Genomic DNA, 20,344 nt, shown 5'->3' with positions numbered 1-20,344 from the left:
CCATCCATGGCTATGTTCATATGCCTTATTTTTGATAGGCATTAGTCACGCATGGCACTTATTGATATTCTGTGTGCCCATGATGCAGTATTCTGTTTAGTTTAATCACCACCTTGTGGGGAAAAAGTCGTGCATACATGACACACATCTTTGTTCTTGCGTGCTCACTTGCTAGCTAGGTCCCTCTGCGAGCAGGCTGTGCACCCTTCCAACCTGAGCTAACTCACTCTGCAAGCTGCCAGGCTCCTTCTCAATTGTTCTAAACCCACAAAGTCCCTTCTCCCAAATTTCTGGTATCACTTCAAGTATGGCCTCAACTATATGCTATCAATTTTAAAATTGTTTACTGGTTAGAATTTTCAAAGAAATTATAAAATGCTAGTGATGTTATATGGTGTGAAAACAAATTATGCGTGACCATGGTTATAGGTTTCAAAATTCAGTATTTGTATAAATTGGAAGGGAAACATAGAAGAAATTTCTCCAATCTTATTGCCTAGTGCATTCCAAAGCTTCAAAGGATATTTTGAGTATTCTGGTTTTTCTGCAAAAAAGAAGAAAAAGTGTGAGTGCATTTTTAAAAATTGTTTCTCACACTCTTGTATTTGCCTAATTTGATGAATTGTAACTTTGAAATAAGTGGAAATCAATATCTTGGGCAGGTCTCAGAAAGAGTTCTGTGTTCGTTTTTCTGGTGAAAAATGAATGGAATTTCAGATAGCATGGAGGACTCACACATGAAATGGTTATGATTTGAAACCTTGTATTGTAAAAGGAAATGTAAAATTTTTGTCAATAAGCTCTCAATTCTTTAAAGCATTAACTTATGCCAAGTAGTTTTCTTAGCCTCGTAGCATGTAGAAATATCTCTAAAATAAAAGTTGTTAATTAGCAGAAATGCAGGGAGGGGTCCGCGAGTGACTTAGTGTATATGTGAATCAAAGTTCCTGATTTTCCCCTGTTGAATTCAGGCTGACTTTCAGAATGACTTCTAATATTAATGATGATACTCCACTTGAAACCATGTGACCAGCTTACCTCATTAAAGCCCCTTAAAGATGACTTTGTAAAAGAAAAAAATGCAAGCCATTTCTCCAAATAATTTTATCAACCTAGACAGAAATCTAAATGACTGCAGCAGGAAGCCATGCCAGCCTTACGCTCTCTATGCTTATAAAAGCTCTGCCTGAACTATCTGGATAATCACCATAATGAAACACTTCTTTGTCTGGAATCTGGGCTCCAGAGGGATGTAGGAAAAGTCGCACACCCCCTCCTCAAAATAACTTGTTTTATTAAAGTTGAGCCCTAAGCCACTTCGCTTCATATTGTTGTGTTCCTTTGAAATTCTTTGCTGAAGATTATTTGTTCCAGCGCGAAGTCAGCAATGTCCTCTGGGTTGCTCCTCCTTGGGAAACAGAATGCAGGCCCTTTGGGTTTCAAGGAGGCACCGTTAGGAGCAGTTAGAGCTGACTCGATCGTGTCTTGAAGTTGTTTTCCCACTGGATTTTTTTTCAAGAGGCGTCTGCTGTGTTGTGCTGTTGTACAGGTGCTGTTAGAGCATGCATGTAGGCTGCATGCTGACCCACACGGCATGTGTTTGATAATTTAACATTTGGACATAGATTTCCACATGAATTCAGGAGAGCTTTCTGAAGCACATGTACTGGGACAGTAATCATCTGGTCCGGACTCTGTTATCACTATTTCCCCATCTTCTTTATACTGTTTCTCAGCAGGACTGGCCCAGAGGTTTTATATCGCCTGCTTAAGCTCCAAATCAATGTTAAAGTGAAAACATTATAAGAATCCATAGTAATTGGAGTTGAAAGCCGCAGCTCAGCTCACATGCTTAGAAATGTGAAGTTGTTGGGTACCTCAGTGGGTTGGCACCGTGGGGACAAAGTCCTGGGAACTACAGGTTGGAAATGAAGGAAACCCTTGGAAAACGTTCGTAGCGGTTTTAACTTTACCATGGTCACTTGATAGTGCATTTTGATGTGGAAATATATTTTTGTACATTGGTTTAGTAAAATATGCTAGACATGCACTAGGTCAGCCACCTATTATTTTTAAATCTTGCCTATAATACCCCTGGATTATGGCCCTGAAGTGTATGGTCACTCTCTTTTTATTTCTGTTTCAATATTGAGCTGTATGGAAAACAAATCAATGTGTACCTATTAACATAGTGCCCTGTCTTACTGGATAAAATAATTTTTCTGTTGTTTATATCTCAGTTGGACATTTTACACAGAGACCTAAGGTATTTGTAGTCTCCTTGCCTAAAATGGAAATAAATCATTATTTATTTTTTAAATGATACCTGATTCAGATTTTTTAAAAAATCAATTTAGCTTGGTGGATTTGGAGGGAGTTACAGGCTATTGAGTCTCAATGGGCCCAGTGCATATGTTTAATTAATATTTATTCTCCACTGAAGATGAAGGAGTGGAGCTGTCCCACCTTAGACGAGCCCAGCCTCCTCTTGGCTCTGGCATGAGGCAGGGATGCAGCTGTGGATACCTAGGCTGCATGAGAGGAAGTGCAGCTGACGCAGAGGTGAATGGCAGCTGGGAGAGGAAGGATGCCTGGATGACCTTGTGCTGGTCCACACACACAGGCATGTCCTCTGGGAGTCTCTGAGCCAGAGGTGTTCTTCAGACTCCAAAATGGGCAGGAGGGAAGGCCAGTCTGAGTAGCAAGGTGAACAGGGGGAGAAGAGACAGCGTGGAGCTTCTTCGGCCTTCACTGGAGGTCCATGTGCGTTGCAGGTGATACTGAAGAGAGAAAAAAGGTTTGCACACGCGTACAAATGACATAGAAATCTCAGATGGCAAAGAGCCCTGATTTTAGAAAGCTGCTGTAGGTACAAAAGAATCTTCCTTGTAACCACCGATATCCAAGTGTTTCTGTGACTCGGAAATTGTCCCTGTTTCTGGTCTTGCTCTCACCTGACAGCCTCACCTGTTTTATCTGTCAGGCTCAATGTGCTGTCAGCAAAATATGTGATGCTGGGTTTTGTCATACCCAGATCAATTGTGTTATTAGTGGGTGAGGAGTCTCTCTTATTCTGAACTCAATTTCAAACACAGTATTAAAGCCATTGAGATCCCAAACTCCAACCTCAATTCAGGATATTTTGCCTTGAAGTGTTTTACCCTCAGACATACAGAAAGCTCGAGAAAGAGTCGCCACCTTGCCTCAGGACACCCTGAAGCAGACTCTTCTAAAAACATTTTGTCTTCAGAGAAAAACACCAAGAGCAAACGCAGTATGGTGAAATATTGGTCATTAAAAAAAAGAAGAAGAAGAAGAACATATTGTTGCCATGTAAGCATGGAGGATTTTCTTGATTTTTACAGATTATTCCATGCTGAAATGATGCCTATTTGCATGGGTAGCCATTCTTTAAAACTAGCCACAGATGCACTCCTAGGGAGCACGTAGATGTTTTTACAGGTGAACCGAAAGAGATGGGAGAGATTCCAAGCACTCCACACGCTGCCTTTGGCAATGCACCCTGTTATTGTGAAGATGTGGTCTGTTAAGCAAATTCGAAGTTCAATATCAGATAAACCCGGCATGAAGGCAGTATTTTCATTTTGTTCATAAAACGTTAATTGTAAACAAAAAGATGTGCTGTCTTGTGCATGCATATAAAATCTGGAGCTAGTTACTAAGTGACACATGTATCAAGGGCCTTTGATAAAATGTAAGCAAGGATGTTTCCTTTTTCTACTTTGCCCCTAAAACAATGCTAGCTCCTGTCCAAAGAAGTCATTTTTCTTTCTCATATATTTGATTGATATTTTATTTCTTTTGTATGTTTCTCCAGTTGCTTTTTCTGTTTAGCTCTCCCCCTCCCTCTCCTTTCCTTGGCATAAGCAACAAGATTTACAAATGGTGTGTGTTTAAGAGTTTCTTAGCCATTTGAAGTACTGTTTTGGCAGATCTTACCAGAACAAAACTGGTACTAAAGATGTGTGTGTTCTTGCCTGGTCAAGTAGTGCAGAGTTATACATATTGGCTCCCAAAATGTGGCAGCAGAGAATCTAACTTTCTAACAATTACAGTCACCGAAAAGAATACTGCGGCCATTTCCAAACATCTCCCTGTTATGTGTAGACACAGCAACAGATAGATACTATCTTCTCCTCTGAATTCCCTGACCCAAACCCTTCGCTGTGTGAAGTAAGCGGCACTGAACAATGGGGATCTGCCTTGATCTCAGTGCTTAACAGGCCAGGAATGCCTGGAAGGTGCTGGTCGCTGCCTTCGTCCCATTGCACATACGACAAGATTGATTTCTAAATTCAGTAATAAAGGTGTGTGCTAAATATCTGCATCTATCTGAGTCTTCCCTTCCTTCAGTAACATGAAAACCACAGTGTTTTCCGGATCAGTTCTTTATCCAAATTCCGCACGGCCTCAAAATTTAACCCTGTTTCTTAAGTGTAACCCATGCCCCTCTTCTTTTAGAATAAGAATCTTAATGCCCCCAAATTTAATCAATTGCTCGTCAGAGGCTGTGTTCTTATAATCTGCCATTTCTTCCGAAGATAAACAGTATCATTTTAGGCATTTGTGAAAGAGAATCATATTACTGGTGCTTAAGCAGTTTTTGCTTTTTTTTTTTAATCTTAATCCATCTTAAACCAGTGGAGCAGAAATATTTAAAAATGTTTCATTTCAAGCGGAGTTCATGATAAATTGCAATAATTGTGATGCGCCATAAATCCCAGAGCCTATGCATTTTGCATTGGATTCAGGATTGAGGTCAGGAAATTTGGAGAAATTTAAAGAAAATGATTCATCAGTCCTTTTGTTCTGTTGGCCAGGGTCCCGGGATTCTTGAGCTGTGCCCAGCTGACGAGCTTTTGAAGATGGCACAATAACTGTCCAGTGATGCCTGACCATGACAGCACAGCCCTCTTAAGCCGGCAAACCAAGAGGAGAAGGGTTGACATTGGAGTGAAAAGGACAGTAGGGACAGCATCTGCATTTTTTGCTAAGGCAAGGGCAACATTTTTCAGTGCCATGAATCCCCAAGGCTCAGAGCAGGATGTTGAATATTCTGTGGTGCAACACGCAGATGGGGAAAAGTCGAACGTACTCCGCAAGCTGCTGAAGAGGGCAAACTCGTATGAAGATGCCATGATGCCTTTTCCAGGAGCAACTATAATTTCCCAGCTGTTGAAAAATAACATGAACAAAAACGGTGGCACCGAGCCCAGTTTCCAAGCCAGCGGTCTCTCCAGCACAGGCTCCGAAGTACATCAGGAGGATATATGCAGCAACTCTTCAAGAGACAGCCCCCCAGAGTGTCTTTCCCCTTTTGGCAGGCCTACTATGAGCCAGTTTGATGTGGATCGCTTATGCGACGAGCACCTGAGAGCAAAGCGCGCCCGGGTTGAGAATATCATCCGGGGTATGAGCCATTCCCCCAGTGTGGCATTAAGGGGCAATGAAAATGAAAGAGAGATGGCCCCGCAGTCTGTTAGTCCCCGAGAAAGTTACAGAGAAAACAAACGCAAGCAGAAGCTGCCCCAGCAGCAGCAACAGAGTTTCCAGCAGCTGGTTTCAGCCCGAAAAGAACAGAAGCGAGAGGAGCGCCGACAGCTGAAACAGCAGCTGGAAGACATGCAGAAGCAGCTGCGCCAGCTGCAGGAGAAGTTCTACCAGGTCTATGACAGCACCGACTCTGAAAATGATGAAGATGGCGACCTGTCTGAAGACAGCATGCGATCGGAGATCCTGGATGCACGGGCCCAGGACTCGGTGGGGCGCTCAGACAATGAGCTGTGTGAGCTGGACCCGGGGCAGTTCATCGACAGGGCTCGAGCTCTGATCAGGGAGCAGGAGATGGCTGAGAACAAGCCCAAGCGAGAAGGCAGCAACAAAGAAAGAGACCACGGGCCAAACTCCTTGCAGCCAGAAGGCAAGCATCTGGCAGAGACGTTAAAACAGGAGCTGAACACGGCCATGTCACAGGTCGTGGACACGGTGGTCAAAGTCTTCTCAGCCAAACCCTCTCGCCAGGTTCCTCAGGTCTTCCCACCTCTCCAGATCCCCCAGGCCAGATTTGCAGTCAATGGGGAAAACCACAATTTCCATACGGCCAACCAGCGCCTGCAATGCTTTGGTGACGTCATCATTCCGAACCCTCTGGACACCTTCGGCAATGTGCAGATGCCCAGTTCCACAGACCAGACAGAAGCACTTCCCCTGGTGGTCCGCAAAAACTCATCTGAGCAATCCGCCTCCGGCCCAACCACAGGTGGCCACCACCAGCCCCTGCACCAGTCCCCTCTCTCTGCCACAGCCGGCTTCACCACCCCTAGCTTCCGCCACCCCTTTCCCCTGCCCTTGATGGCCTACCCATTTCAGAGTCCACTAGGTGCTCCCTCTGGCTCCTTCTCGGGAAAAGACAGAGCCTCTCCCGAGTCCTTAGACTTGACTAGGGACACGACGAGTCTGAGGACCAAGATGTCGTCCCACCATCTGAGCCACCACCCCTGTTCACCAGCACACCCACCCAGCACCGCAGAAGGACTGTCTTTGTCACTCATAAAGTCTGAGTGTGGCGATCTTCAAGATATGTCCGACATCTCACCTTATTCGGGAGGCGCAATATCCTTTTATCTTTCTCCTCAAGAACAAACATAAACAAGAGGCCAAAGGAGGTCCCCCTCACAAGCGTAGCCACCCACACTATACAGGATGTCTAGGGTGACCTATGTCAGTATGGTTTTGGGCATGTTCTGTGGGGTTTAGTTTTGTTTGGGTTTGGGGACTGTGAGGCAGGGCTTGACTCTTATAGCCCTGGCTGGCCTGGGTCTCCTGAAGTGTTCAGATGACAGGCATACACAACAGTGCACAGCCAGTACCTTCTTAAGGGTGTAGTCTTTCCTAATACTCAACATAATAGCCTTGTGGGATCCAAACACTGTGTGTTTCCGATTGCAGAGAAAGTTAAACACTAACTCCAGCATCCCTGCAACTTTGACAAGTGCATAAGTGCCCCTAGGAACAGTCTCTAAGGCCGTCTCCCAGCAGTGCTTCCGTCTGCCTTTCTTCCTTGTGACTGTCTTGTCTCCTTTCTGGAGAGCAGATAGAGTGGGGGGGGGGGTGTGACACCTTGTAAATCCTGAATTTTATAAAGATGGTAAGTTTCAGGACAGAGGTGAGGAGAAAAGCCAGTTTTCAGACCTGTGATTCCATCCAGAATTCTCACTGCTTTGGAGGCCACCATGGCTGCAAAGGCGTGACTAGATCTCAGGAAGGCAAGGAAGCCACCACCGAGGCTGTGGGCTAGCGATGGTTGTGAGGAGGGCTTGCATTCTGTCTTTAATTTTGAAACTTTTTCAGAGGAAATGGGCAGGTACTGATGTATTCCGACGGCGTCAGCCTCTCTGTATCACCAAGGTCTGTTCTGTGGGCTGGGGCAGCTGCCTGTACGCATGAGTGACCTCTGCTCAGTCAAACACAGAAATCTTTTGTCCTGATATACACAAAGCAAATTATTTTGGAAAACGAGAGAACACAGTTAAATCCAAAACTCGGCTATCTAAAAATGGCCCCGTTAGTGGAACTTTTCCATCCTGACCCTAACTCTTAGGTAGAGATGTCAATTATATTTTTAGCACATCTGAAATGTATGCCAGTGATTTTTAATCCATAACTTTTTTTTCTTCTGTCAATCAGTCCTTTCAATATTTTTTTTTTCAATTTTGTGGTTGTCTTGGGCAGGAGGATAGTAGCATTTAGGGACAGGTAGAGACATGCCTCTTGTATAATAAATTAGCAGATGATATAAAATTTAGCAATGAAGTTGGCTGCTACTAAATTGAGGATTTTGAGCAATAGTCTGGATGACAGAGGTTGACATTTTAGTAGCAGAGCCCACTCCAGAGGCTGCACCGAAGTTCTGGTCCCCAGGATGATAGACGTATGCTCTCATTCCTCCAGGGCAGCTGTTGGTAAAGTGAGCGGAAGCCACAAGCACGAGGCCTCTTGGGCCACTAAGCCCAAGAATCTCTTCCCACCCTGATGAAGACGAGAATGTCTCAGGCAAAGACAAAGACACCGAGGTCTCAGATCTGAGTCTGAGCTTGTTTGCTGGGTCAGTCTCAGTTTTTCGAAAGCTGGCATTCAGTGCATCAAAAGTTGTGCACCGCACTTCTGCCCCATACGCCCAGCTGGCCATGCGAGCTGCTGGGCCGGAGGAAGGGAAGGGAAGAAGATAGGAACACTTGGGCAGTAATCTACCCAAGAATGTGATCCTGTTAGACTGATTTATGTCTAAGGCTAGACTCCTTGCACCTCAGAGAACTGTATTTTAAACCACATAGTAAAGTAGCTGTGCCCCTCTTCCAGTAACACACACTCATCTTAGTGACCAGTTAAGTTGGGTGGCAAAATCCTGGATGCCCACAGCAGAGTCTCACTGATAACAGCAGCTTTCTAAGTTGGGACCTGGACTCGTGGTGGATAACTGAAGTTGGGCCCCCTTTGTTAGCTTGTCTTCTAGGGAGAGAAAAGGCGTTGGTTTGCTCTGAGTGTCCACTAAGCTCACTGTGCCATCCTTCGCTCTAAATCCCCTGAGGAATTTTGAGGATTCGAACAAAAAGAGGTCTTTTGTGCAGAGAGACATTTCCTGTCTCCTGCTGCATAGAGCCCCTTTCTAAACAGTAGTGGCAGGAGACCCCCATATTGGCCTGAAATCCAGGTTTCTGTATCTGGAGTTGCTTCCTTCCCCCAGGCTCCATGGCCTTGGGCCTCTCGCTGTAATTAGCCATTCTGTTTCCCACACCTTGGCCTTCTAACCTCTGGATTTCCACTCTCCTCTACTCCTTGTACCTGTGACCAGCCAGCTTGTCACTAGGCCTGGGTGTCAGAAGAAAGGACAGGCAAGCCACAGCGGGAATCCTCTTCCCACGTAGCACCTGCTCCCCTAGGCATGGTTCACCTGCCTGAGACTTCTGCTCTACAGACCATTTTTTTCTGCTCTGTTTTAGACGGAGGGGGGGGGGGAGAGTCTCAAGCTTTGATTAATAAAATCTTGAGGAATCACAGCAAGGAATGTTTAACTTCAGTTTTTAGACTACACGGCCCTAGGGGGAAGATATCGATGGAGCAAGTAGAAGTGTATTGGGATGGTACGTGCAGACTGCAAACATTAGTGTGCATTTAGAGTTCTTTAAATTGTCATGAATAACTTTTATTTTCAGACCCTCAGCCTGCTAGGGATTGCACCCAGGGTCTTTTCCATGCTAGGTGAAGAACAATCACTCCAGGACTACGTAATCTCCCCCTTCAAGAACACCCCTTTCTTACTCCGAAGGGCCTTCCTGTTTCCCAGTGCAGTGGCCATGATAAGGACTAGTGCTGACTGCCAGCTTCTCGCATGGCTCAGGCTCCGTGGAACATGTCTGTCATCTGTGTTTGAAAGGCTCACGGCCTGGTAGTCCCCCTAGAAGGAAGGAAGTCACGGTTGTGTTCATGTCCACCGGAACTTCAGTACACCTGGTCCAAGAGCTCGTGTCTTGGGTATAAAACAGTGCATTCACTGTCTTTGCAAATGGATCAGTTTAATCAAATATTAAGTTATAGTCAAATTCCCGAAGAATCGCTAGCCAATTGTCTCTCTTTGTGACGTTCCTTGTCTCTCATCTTCTTTGCATCTCAAGAAAAATAGCCTTGTGTGTGCCTTTCACATTTGCATCCCCCGAGCTCAAGCACAAGGTTGTCAGATGAACCATTATGAGATGTGAGGCTGGAGGTCCTCAGCCTGTTCTCTGAGAAGGCTTGACATGTGCAAAGAATGTCCCGGGAATATTTGGGGTTGAGAAGGAAAAACCGTTTCACTAGACAAACTGAAGTCCAACATGAAACACCAGTTTAAAATGATGGTTGTTTTGTTGTTCTTCTTCTTTTTGGTTTGTTGAGAGAAAAAGTCTCACTGTGTAGCCTAGGCTGGCCTTGAGGTCACAGCAATCCTCCTGCCTCAGCACCCCTCATGCTGGGAATATATGTGTGAGTGTGATCTTTGACATTTTTAGAAGCTTTGGAGGCCCTCGGAATTTAACACATATATGAAATCCTGAATGACTAACCTAACCATCTCCAGAAAAAAAAAAGTCATTAAAACAAACAAACAAAATCCCGTATCCAGCTCTCTGATGTCAGGCTCCCGGGAGAGTGACAGCCTGCTCTATTACTGTCGCTTAAATGAGAGCTAAAAATCCGTTGAATTTTCTCAGGGAAGCATCAGAACAAATCAGAGAAGGAAACTTCTTTCCGTTTCAAAGTGTTTAGAAAATGGGAAAACCCTCTTCCCCGTGTGGAACTGCAGCTTAGAACCCAGAGTTCAACTAGGGGAATTTTTTTTCTTCCTGTAGCCTTCAGGGCCTATTCTTCTTGCATTTGCCTTTTTGCTGCCTGAGCTGTTCCTGCGGCTGCTGTTTAGGTAAGGTTATACTGTGCTTGGTAAACAAACCGCATTGAGACTCTCAGGTTGTTTGGACTCCCAGGTCCAGCTGTACCCCGCTCCTTCCCTGAGCCTTTATATGCCAAGCAGATGTCTTTCATTAATTTATGGATTTATCATCTTTTCTTTTTTTTTCCTTTTCTTTTTTTTTTTTTTACACCTGGCAGCCGTCTCAAGTTTCTGCAGTTATTGTCTATTTTGCATTACACATAGAATTGGATGTCATCTGTCTTCACAAAGCTGAGGCTCAGAGAATGGAGCCGCGCGCGCGAGCTGCCGGGACAACGCTTGTTTGCACCCCCTCCCCTCCCCCACCCCTTCACCTCCTTAATATTTATTTGTGCTCATTTTCTCTCCTGGCCTTGAATGGAGCTTAGCGCGTGTTCAGTACAGCTGTATGTTTACTGAATCTATTCCATCGTGAGTCATTGTGCGTGTGTAAGTATCCAGGAAACGGCTAGTGCCTTCTTGGAAGAGCAGTTGCTTTCGGCACAAGCACTTAAAAGGGAAATTAACCAATTGGTCAGTTCAGATTGATTTTGAGGAGGCAAAAAAAAAGGATTATCTAACTGCTGGCTTTTAAATGTTTCATTAGCTATTTTTAATAGTTTATTAGAAACATATATTTTATGAGAATTTTATCTTAATTACAGAAGGATCGCAAGGGACAGAGGCAGGGTCTGTTTCTCTTTGGGCGGATGGTGCCAGAAACATCTTGAAGCAAAAACTTGAGCAATCCAGATCAAAATAATGTTTTAATTTTTTCATTAAATAAAAGTCTCTAAATTCTGATTTTAAAAGGGAATGGATTTTTTTTAAATACAAAAAGCTAAAATATCTTAGTAAAATTGAGATGGACAGAAAGCCCCAGGGTATTCGGGCAGCTCTGTGCCTCTCTTAGACACATGGCTGAACAGTTTGTCTTTTGTATGAGACCAAATCTACAAGATTTGGGACTTAGAATCATAGGCAGGGCCCTGAGAGAGAAAAGATTAGAGCCCAGATCGAAGATGTTCATCCGAGTTGGGGCTCGTTTGAAAACTCTTATCGTGAGGCTGGGAGCAGCTTGCGACTGAGATTTCACTTATCCGTTTGGGCAGATGGTCCTGAAGTGCCCGGCTCCTTTCGTTGTCTCCATCAGTCTAATGGAGGTTACTGCGAGACCTTTCAGCTTTTCCTTGGCACAACAAGTATGTCAGCCATAAATTGCCGTCTTTGTGATCATTAAGGGCCTTAAACAAAAACACAAGTCCAGTTAAGCTGCTTTGGCTTCCACATAGAAAAATCAAAATTTCTTTCTTCGGTGTTTATTCTCAGTTAAACACACACACACACACACACACACACACACACACACACACACACACACAGAACCACCATAGTTAACTTTTCTATTTAAAAAATGACGATCTTCTTTTCTTTTCTTTTTTTTCCATTAACAACATAGGATATAAAGGAAGATGTCCCCAGAACACATTCATGGCTGAGTGTTTGGTCAGGAGTAGTCAGAGCTTATCGATATTGATTTGATTGTACCTCTCTAGATCCTTTCTGGTTCCCCACTATTCCTACAACTCATAGTCCCATTCCTCATGGAGGTCACTGGGAACCTGTTCTCTTTCCCAAATGTCTGTTTATCTGATCTTTCTTCCTAAGGTGTGAGGTTTTCACTGGGTAGCTTCCCATGTGTGGGACACACACACACACACACACACACACACACACACACACTTGCTTTTCTGTTTTCCTCCTTTATTTGTTCCCTACTCTCTTTTAAGAGAGAGTCCTTAGAGGAACCTCTAGGAAGGACCCTTAATTGACCTTGTGGGGACCACATTGATTTTCTCCACGTGCATCTTCATCTCTGATAAATTATAAAGCCATTAATTTGCTGAGGAAATGGCAGGGCCAGGCTGCGGCACAGATGTGACCAGAGCTATCCCAGCTCGGAGCCTGCTGAGGAGTGCCAAGAATCTGAGAGAGAATCAGGCAGCCTGGATTGTTATGGTTAGCCTCCCATTCTCCTGGGAACTGTTTTCCTTGCCACTGTTTACAGATCTAAAAGGTGACGATGTTTCCAGATAAATAGGCCTTCTTATTTGGGGTAAGTGGCTACTTATTGATCCGCTAACCCACATGTATTGATTTGTTAGCCCCCGACTACTGTGTCATTCTCAAAGGAGTTAACTATAAATCCAGGATGGGCAAATTGTATTTGGTGTTGAACTGTTGTCTTAACAAAAGCAACACCACATTCCTTGTTCTGTCCTGCCAGACTACCCCTCCCAAGCTTGAATTGCCGCTAAAAGAAACTGTTCAAAGACGATCGGAATAAGATAGGAAGAAACTGAGTCTTGAAGCCTCACCGTGACAGTGCTGCAAGGGGGGACATGGAGCTTGCATGATCATGTTCAGAATAACGTGCTGTGTAGCCCTACCTAGGTCGGTGTGATGACCACAGGCAAACTGCAGAAAAGAGCAAACAGAATGTAACTGCAGACAGGGAGCAAGGCTCCTAGGTAAGCCTCCGGCAGTGGTGTTAAGCTGGTCCATCTCCTTAGCAACAAGTGAACTGTATGGATAGCGTACTGGACTTCAAATGGAGGAGGGCTTGGCCACCCGCATCAGGAATTAGCCAAGAATATGCAACCGAATTGAGCATCCTAACCATTTCCTTCGGCAATCCAAAACAGGCAGTGAGCAAGGTGGCCAGTCAGTGATGGATTCCACAACCCATATGGGTGACCTCTCAGCTTTCCCAGGCTTGTGGGGACTCTAGACTCTCTGAGTATGTGTGGAGATGGGGACAGGAGGGATAACCCCTTTCATTTAACCTTGTTTGTGCCTTAACTGATTGCATCCTACATGCAGGAAGGGTTGTCACCCAATCACTTGAAAAAGGCAAAGCTCATGTTCTTTTACACCCGCTACCCCAGCTCCAACATGCTGAAGACCTACTTCTCTGATGTGAAGGTAGGGGCCGCTTTTATTCCCCCTCTTTCGTTGTCTATGGGTGCAGCAGTGGTCCGGACTCTTGGGAGTTAATGGAGATGAGTGTGGGGTCAACTTCCCATGACGCCTGGGCTGTGGATGAGTGGCCATTCTTGTCCTTTTGTCCAAAGGTGCGAAGCAAAAATACTGCTTGTCTATTAAGACCTGAGGTTGTTTCCCAATTCACATGAGTGACCAGTGCGGTCCAGGAGACTTTGCCTCTGTCTTTATGTGTTTTAGTAGTTTCCTGGATGAAATCTCTCTTGGTAATGTCTGGATGTTCCAGGAAAAAAAATCCACTGTTTTTGCAGCAGTAAACTGTTTCTGTTTTTGTTGATTTCTCTGTATGTGTGCCTCTGAACGCTAACTCTCAGCACCTCCTCGCCTCCTGTCGAAAGGAGCGAACGCTGAAATTCTCTATGCAGTAGCTGCTTAAAAACAAAAGTGATGATTGTCTCTTATTTACAACTTAATTTGTTGTTGATGTAGAGTACACGGAGCATAAGGGGGAATGAATAAAGTGACAGATTCAGGACACATTATTCAAATGAGGATATGAAAGCTGTCGGCCTACAGCTGCAGCCCCCCTCATTCTGCAGAATACTGGGACCTCTTGGTTCTCTCTGGGGCCGGGTGCATGCATGTGCATGTGTGTGCGTGCGTCCATGTGTGTGTGCATGCACAAGTGCCTGTGTTTTGTATGTGTGTGGGTTTGAAGTAATTATCTCCATCAACCTGGAGTTGTGTTAATCATGTGTAACTTTTTAAAAACGGACCGGGCTTTGGTGATTAGAATGGCACTCATGGTATCATTAGCCAAGGAATTTGATAAACATTACATTAGCTGAGATTGGTTTGGGGGGGTTGGGTGCCCCCCAACCCTTCCCCTGCCTACCTCAGTGTATACAGGTTCTAATTTCTTCCACCCAGGTCTCACAAGCCACCAAGATGAGCTTGTTTTCCTCCTCTCCCTCACTCATGCTGGCCTGCATCTCAGGCCCAAGCCGAGCCTATGGCTGCATTTTGGCAGGCCTGTTCATGTTGGTTTCGTCACTAATATTTAATTTGGCCTTATGGGAGAAGTTTTGTTTTCCTTCTGTTTGCTTCTGAACTATGTATTGACTTCAGCCTTTTCTCTCTTGCTGTGTTGCTTACGTGGGAGGTGTGTTCTTTTCCAGCGCCAACTAACTGGGCAGAGTGGGGAAAGCAGCCCGAGGCTGCAAAGGGAACCATAGGCACACAGAAGGCTGGTGCCATGGGGGTCAGGGAAAGAACCTGAATTTGGTGGGTGGCACTCTATAGTGGACCTGTTGGTTGGAGCAAGTGGTGGAGGACTGGCCATTGTTAGTCTCATTCACAGGCATGCCCAACCTTTTGACAGTGGGACAGGACGTTGCCATTTCCAAAGCTCCTACTCAAGAACTGAGTTTTAGTTTAGCAGTAATGATAAACACACACACACATCACAAAAATAATTTTTCATAATGTTTTTAGTAAACTTGTCTACATTCGTAGCTGTCCTTGGTTGTCAGGTGGAGATGCCTGAAAGCCTTCTAGGACCTGGCCAACCTGGCTTTGGCTCTAAAAAGGAGACGAGGAGGGTTATCATGTGTGTGCCACGTGCACACATGCGTGTGTCCTGTTACCTCCTGGATCACCCCTCTCTCCGCCATAATCTGTTGCATTTTTATAATGTTATGACATTGTCTCATATGTTTTTCTATAGCACCTTCTTCCATTCAGAGACTGACCAAAGAACTTTTTAAACACTGGTCACACAGTAGTGAAATGAGCCTCCCGGGATGTGGGGGTAGAAAACCCAAGCCATTTTGAGCCAAACAGCACTACTCAGGAGTAGATACGGGCATTAATAATGTCCTAATTCTGTGTGTTTGCATGAATGCCAAGGGACTGAGATAGATCTGAGGAAAAAAAGCTTCTCGTTCCCTCAGAACGCAGCGAGTAAACCTAACTGCACATGGAACCACTTACTCTGTCCAAGCCACGATAAAGTACCTGGGCAAATGTTTTATTTTTAAATGCACTAATATTCAATTATAGATTCGGTCCATACTTTAACCCCACTAGGAGGGGAAGTGGCTAAAGTCTGTATGAGTTTAGTTGAACAATAATGATCCTCTGTAATGAAAGACAACAGTACCATGTGCCACCCACAGCAGAAAGCCACACAAGGTCATCTCTCTTTCACTTTTGGAATGAATTATACATTTTTAAGTTTCCTAATTACATCTTTCGATTGGGCTTGTAATAAATGAATTTGTATTCCCTGAGCTAACGAGAGGGATGCTTGCGTGACGTGCGCAGGAGCCAATTGAAACAAAGCGCTTCAGACCTTTGAGAAGACAGTGCAGAGCAGCCCAAGCTCCCTAAAGTTCGGGTGACCCCACGTCTTGTCGATTCCCTGTTCCTGTACAAGCATGTGTCTATTATGCTGATCACATATATCTACATAAGTCATTATCTGTTTCTTTTTAAGGCTAAAAGAAACAGACACTGTGCTATGTATGGATGCACAGGGAAAGTTTTACTGCAGTTAAGATTCAAGAAACCACTTTAGAATTCGGAGACCTCTAGAAATTGAGAAAGGGATCCTAGAATTTCATCAGAAATGCCACCTGGTTATATTTCTTGAAAAAGACATACAGCACTTGGTTTGGCACGTTCATCTTTTAAAAAAAAAGTCCTAACCCTAATAAGATATACTCTTTCAAATTGTTGAGTCTTTTCCACTTCAAATTGGTGACTATGCATTCGTTTTGCAATAAAAACAACCAGGAGAAACAGTATATGCAGAAACTATTTAATTTCTTGAGTTAGATGCTAGCTAGATGTCTGCCATAGCCATGGCTGGAGAACAGGTGTTGGATGGAGCTTATCCTTCTTCTGAACGCGAGCTGAGACCAAGTGAGGCACATGACTGCATGTCTCCCTCCAGGCCTGGACCACTGTTGGCCATTCCCCAAGTGGCTCCCACCGTCACCCAGGAGAAGAGTTAGAAGGGGTCACAGGCCCTCAGAGATGCGGTGCCGGGATGGTGGACACGAGAGACAAGTCCTGGGCCACCTTAGCTTAGCTGCTCCAGTAAGAATCGAGAGTTCTGTGTTCTCTCAGAGACTCCACTCCCTCCACGGACACTTAGCAAACAGCTCTCTGTTCATCCTGCTTTCAGGCCCATTGAGAACATGTTTGTGAATTGTACAAGAAATGCCAGGATGTTCACCACTGGGTGATTTTAACATACACACCAATAACTCCTAGACCACTAAGCACAACAGATTCGGTGTCATCTCAGCTTTGAGGAGCAGGCGTTCACAGCCTTTCAAGCCTGCCGTGTTAAATGATGTATCTCGTTCCCTCCACCCCTTGAGTCAACTGCTGCCTAGCCGGATTAAGGTGTCAGGTTGATTTGTTTTATACATCTTTTGACCATGCTCATTGAATATTTAGGAAGTTTCTCCAGCCCATATTGAGGCTGAGATGTCCCGTGGGAAGTATTAATCAAAGTCACGGAGGCTCGCACACTCTGGAAACACAGCCTCTTTATTGAAGCGATTAGTTTTTGCAGTAACACATTAGCACACTACAGAGCTTGCCTTTATAGAACAATTGATCCTTTGCTCGTAAAGCGCTACACAGAGCACACGGAATTAACTCTTTTAAAGTTGAATTCTTTCCCTCCTTTCACGTGAAGATCTAGAGAACAAGCCGCTTGCGTTTTGCTCTTAGCCAGGAACGGAAAACAGAACACATTTCGTACCCCTTGGTGGCGGTGAAAGCTCCGCTCTCTGAGCTGTGGACACTGCTCTTTTTGCCTATCTCGGGTTTGGAGTCTGTTGTTTCTGCCCATTCTCTCTCTCTGGTATTTCCAGCCTCCAACAATACGCTTTAAATCTCCCTTTATGTCCCGTTCGTTCATAATGGCAAGCGCACTTACTTTTTTGTCCCCCTCCATTAGGTCATTCATGACCATTCTAGAAAAAAAAATGCCCCTCTATTTTTTTCCTTCTACAGTACTCTTGTCCATATGAGACAATGTCTTGTAACAATACAGAGGCCTAATCTCCATGTCAAAGCAATTTTCATTCCCCAGTGCCCAGCCTGCTATCATTTTGTAATGTTTTGTTTCTTGTTCTAAAAGAATTAAAAAGGAACAGTTAGCCGTCACGGGGGCCTGTAGGCCTTATCTCAGTGTCTGGAAATTTGGACAGTGTATTTTACTGCTCAGATAAAATGGAAAGAAGTCCAAGTTCAGCAAATCGTAATGGGTTTAAGTTCTATTGAAATCGGCCACCAGAAGATCAGATAACGGGGGTCCTTCAGTTGTCTTTCTAATCGGGTTCCCCGCGAGGCTGAATGGAGACAGAGCAGGCGCACAGAGGGAAAATATAATTCTTGGACAGGTTAAGTACATGTTTGAACTCTTGCAAGCAGAAGCGGTTTGCTGATGACTTAATCATTTTCTGTTCAATTATCTGTAAGGGCCCTTGCAACTCCACGGCAATTAGGATGCAAGATGGCCTTTTGGGAGGAACACCAGTCCTCTGCTTCTGTTTCCTTGTGACTTCTATTCTCTGCCATAAATTTTCATTCGCTTGTTATCTGTGCTGGTAGAGAAACAACTTTCTGCAGTAATTACAGCCCCCCACACACTTTAGCTGTCAGCTTCTTGCAGCCTGGAGATTCTCAGGGCCAGGATTTGATAAGTGTTCCTTGTTGATATATGATGGATGGACACCCTTTTCTGGGGGCTCAGGGAAGGGAATGGACCTGATGGCAAAAGGCAGGGGTGTCTGTCAGCCTGCCCCATAGAAAGCGATGGATTTATTGGTTCTGACTTGCCAAGTTAGGACACACCTGTCCTTTTCGTGAGGAAAGCAGTCAATAAGGATGGGACCATTTGCCCATCCAGGAAGACATCTTCATTTCAAAGGTTGTTGGGAAACCTGGGTAAACAAACTTTTAAAGCCCAATCATGCTATAGTAACGTGGCATTTAAAAAGAAACGTAATAAAGGTCCTGTCTCTGCCATCTGTGAACTGTATCTTAACCACGCCTCCCAGACAACACGGCAGTCAAGGGAAGGGGCCATGGGCCTTGCAAGTCCTGGTTGCAGAGAACACAGGGACAGGTATCAAGGTTTCCCCAGACCACACTGGAAGTAAATACGGTGGCCGAACTGTAAAATGCATGGATTACAGAGACATGGGTGTGGGGTCATTCAGCACCAAAACCTATGCACAAATGAGTCTTACCATTTTAGAGAAAGCCAGGTTTCCCTCATTGAATACGATTGCCACATAGTGATAGAAATTCTTATTTAAAATATACACAGGGCTAGGGATATAGTGCAGGGGTAGAGCATGTGTCTAGCATGCATGGGGCCTGTCTTCAGTCTCCACACACACACACTGTCACACACATTGTCACACACAATCTCACACATTCACAGACAGTCCTAAACACACCCATTCTCTCTCTCTCTCTCTCTCTCTCTCTCTCTCTCTCTCTCTCTCTCTCTCTCACACACACACACACACACACACACACACACACACACACACACACCATGTCCTACTGCTGCTGACGTCATACTGGAGCTTGGAAGTACCAACTCTGCCTAGGACCCTGGCTCCAGTGGTTCTCCATGCAATAAGCAGATGCATGCCCTCTACTGAAGGTAGAACAGTGGGGTTTTCTGTAAATAAGAGATAATCCATCCATGGAAAATCTGACTTAGACTATGGCTTCTCCACTTGGAGTGGTGTAGAGAGTGTGGTTTCTGTCATGAGTGTACCTTCTAATACTCTGTGAGAATGGTTGTTCCTCTTGCCACCATTTTGGTGGAACTTACCACCTCGCTTTCCAGGTAGAATGGGGAGGGAAACATTAAAAATGCTCCTGATACTGATACTTACGCGAAGTCAGCTGACAGAAGAGCAGCGGCATGCTCACCGTTTTCAACATTTAAATTTAACAGTTCAACAGATGCATTACCTCCCAGCTCATCAAGTGGTTCAGCAATTTCCGTGAGTTTTACTATATTCAGATGGAGAAGTATGCGCGTCAAGCCATCAACGATGGGGTCACCAGCACAGAAGAGCTGTCCATCACCAGAGACTGTGAGCTGTACCGAGCCCTCAACATGCACTACAACAAAGCAAATGACTTTGAGGTAGGAGCCAGCCTTCAGGCTTTGGTCGTCTCCTCTTTCGTTATTTGTTTTCATGCTCTTTGGGAAGGACTCTGTTTTTTTGCAATGGTTTCTTAATTAAGCATTCATGGTAGCATGCAGACAACCAGGAGAATCATGTGTCTCCCCCACAGCCATTCCATTTCCACGCCCCCCCCATCCAGCTTACGTGGAAGAGAACGCAGGCAAGAGAACTGAAAAGTCTGAAGCAAAGGGCAAACATAGGATGATTTCATTTATGTTGTGGGGTACACACATGAACTGAAGGGTACAGACTGTGTGCAATGTAACTGCAAAAGTGTCTGCTTGAGAAGTGATTCCATGATTTCCACCTTCACCTATGTCCTTCCTGGGAGGAAGTGGCGTGAGAATTTACTGAGTATATTTCAAAAGATTGCATTCATTTTTTTTTGCTTATAAATTTTTAGTTGCATTTCTATGTATTTGTTTAGTGTGTGTCCACAAGTGTGTGGCCTTGACTGTGTGAGGAGCGGGGGCTGTCCTTGATCCATAGAGTGCCCACCAAGTTCAGAGGACAACTGTGGGAGCCAGTTCTCTCCCTCCGCCATGTGGATCCCAGGAACTGGACTGGAGTCTTCAGGCATTGTGGCAAGAACGTTGACCCACTGAGAGATCTCGCCAGCCTGACT

At 44.8% G+C, this 20,344-nt stretch overlaps 1 protein-coding gene across 6 annotated transcripts in view; it reads left to right on the top strand.

The window, feature by feature from the left end:
- Positions 1 to 20,344, top strand: part of Prox1 (prospero homeobox 1) — a 51,394-nt gene that overhangs the window by 3,355 nt on the left and 27,695 nt on the right. For 4 of the 6 annotated variants that reach the window (XM_075989453.1, XM_075989449.1, XM_075989450.1 and 1 more), the window contains 3 exons: positions 4,842 to 6,635; positions 13,360 to 13,465; positions 19,482 to 19,676. In XM_075989453.1, the coding sequence (XP_075845568.1) occupies positions 4,909 to 6,635; positions 13,360 to 13,465; positions 19,482 to 19,676 (2,028 nt within the window). In that variant the 5' untranslated portion in view covers positions 4,842 to 4,908. Of the gene's footprint in view, positions 1 to 4,841; positions 6,636 to 13,357; positions 13,466 to 19,481; positions 19,677 to 20,344 lie in introns of all 6 variants that reach the window. The other 2 variants (XM_075989454.1, XM_075989455.1) reach the window with 1 other exon arrangement.

The sequence above is a fragment of the Microtus pennsylvanicus genome, chromosome 10 (assembly GCF_037038515.1).
Source record: "Microtus pennsylvanicus isolate mMicPen1 chromosome 10, mMicPen1.hap1, whole genome shotgun sequence".
NCBI lineage: Eukaryota > Metazoa > Chordata > Mammalia > Rodentia > Cricetidae > Microtus > Microtus pennsylvanicus.
The sequence above is the reverse complement of the archived record's forward strand: the minus strand, read 5'-3'. Positions and strand labels throughout refer to the sequence as shown.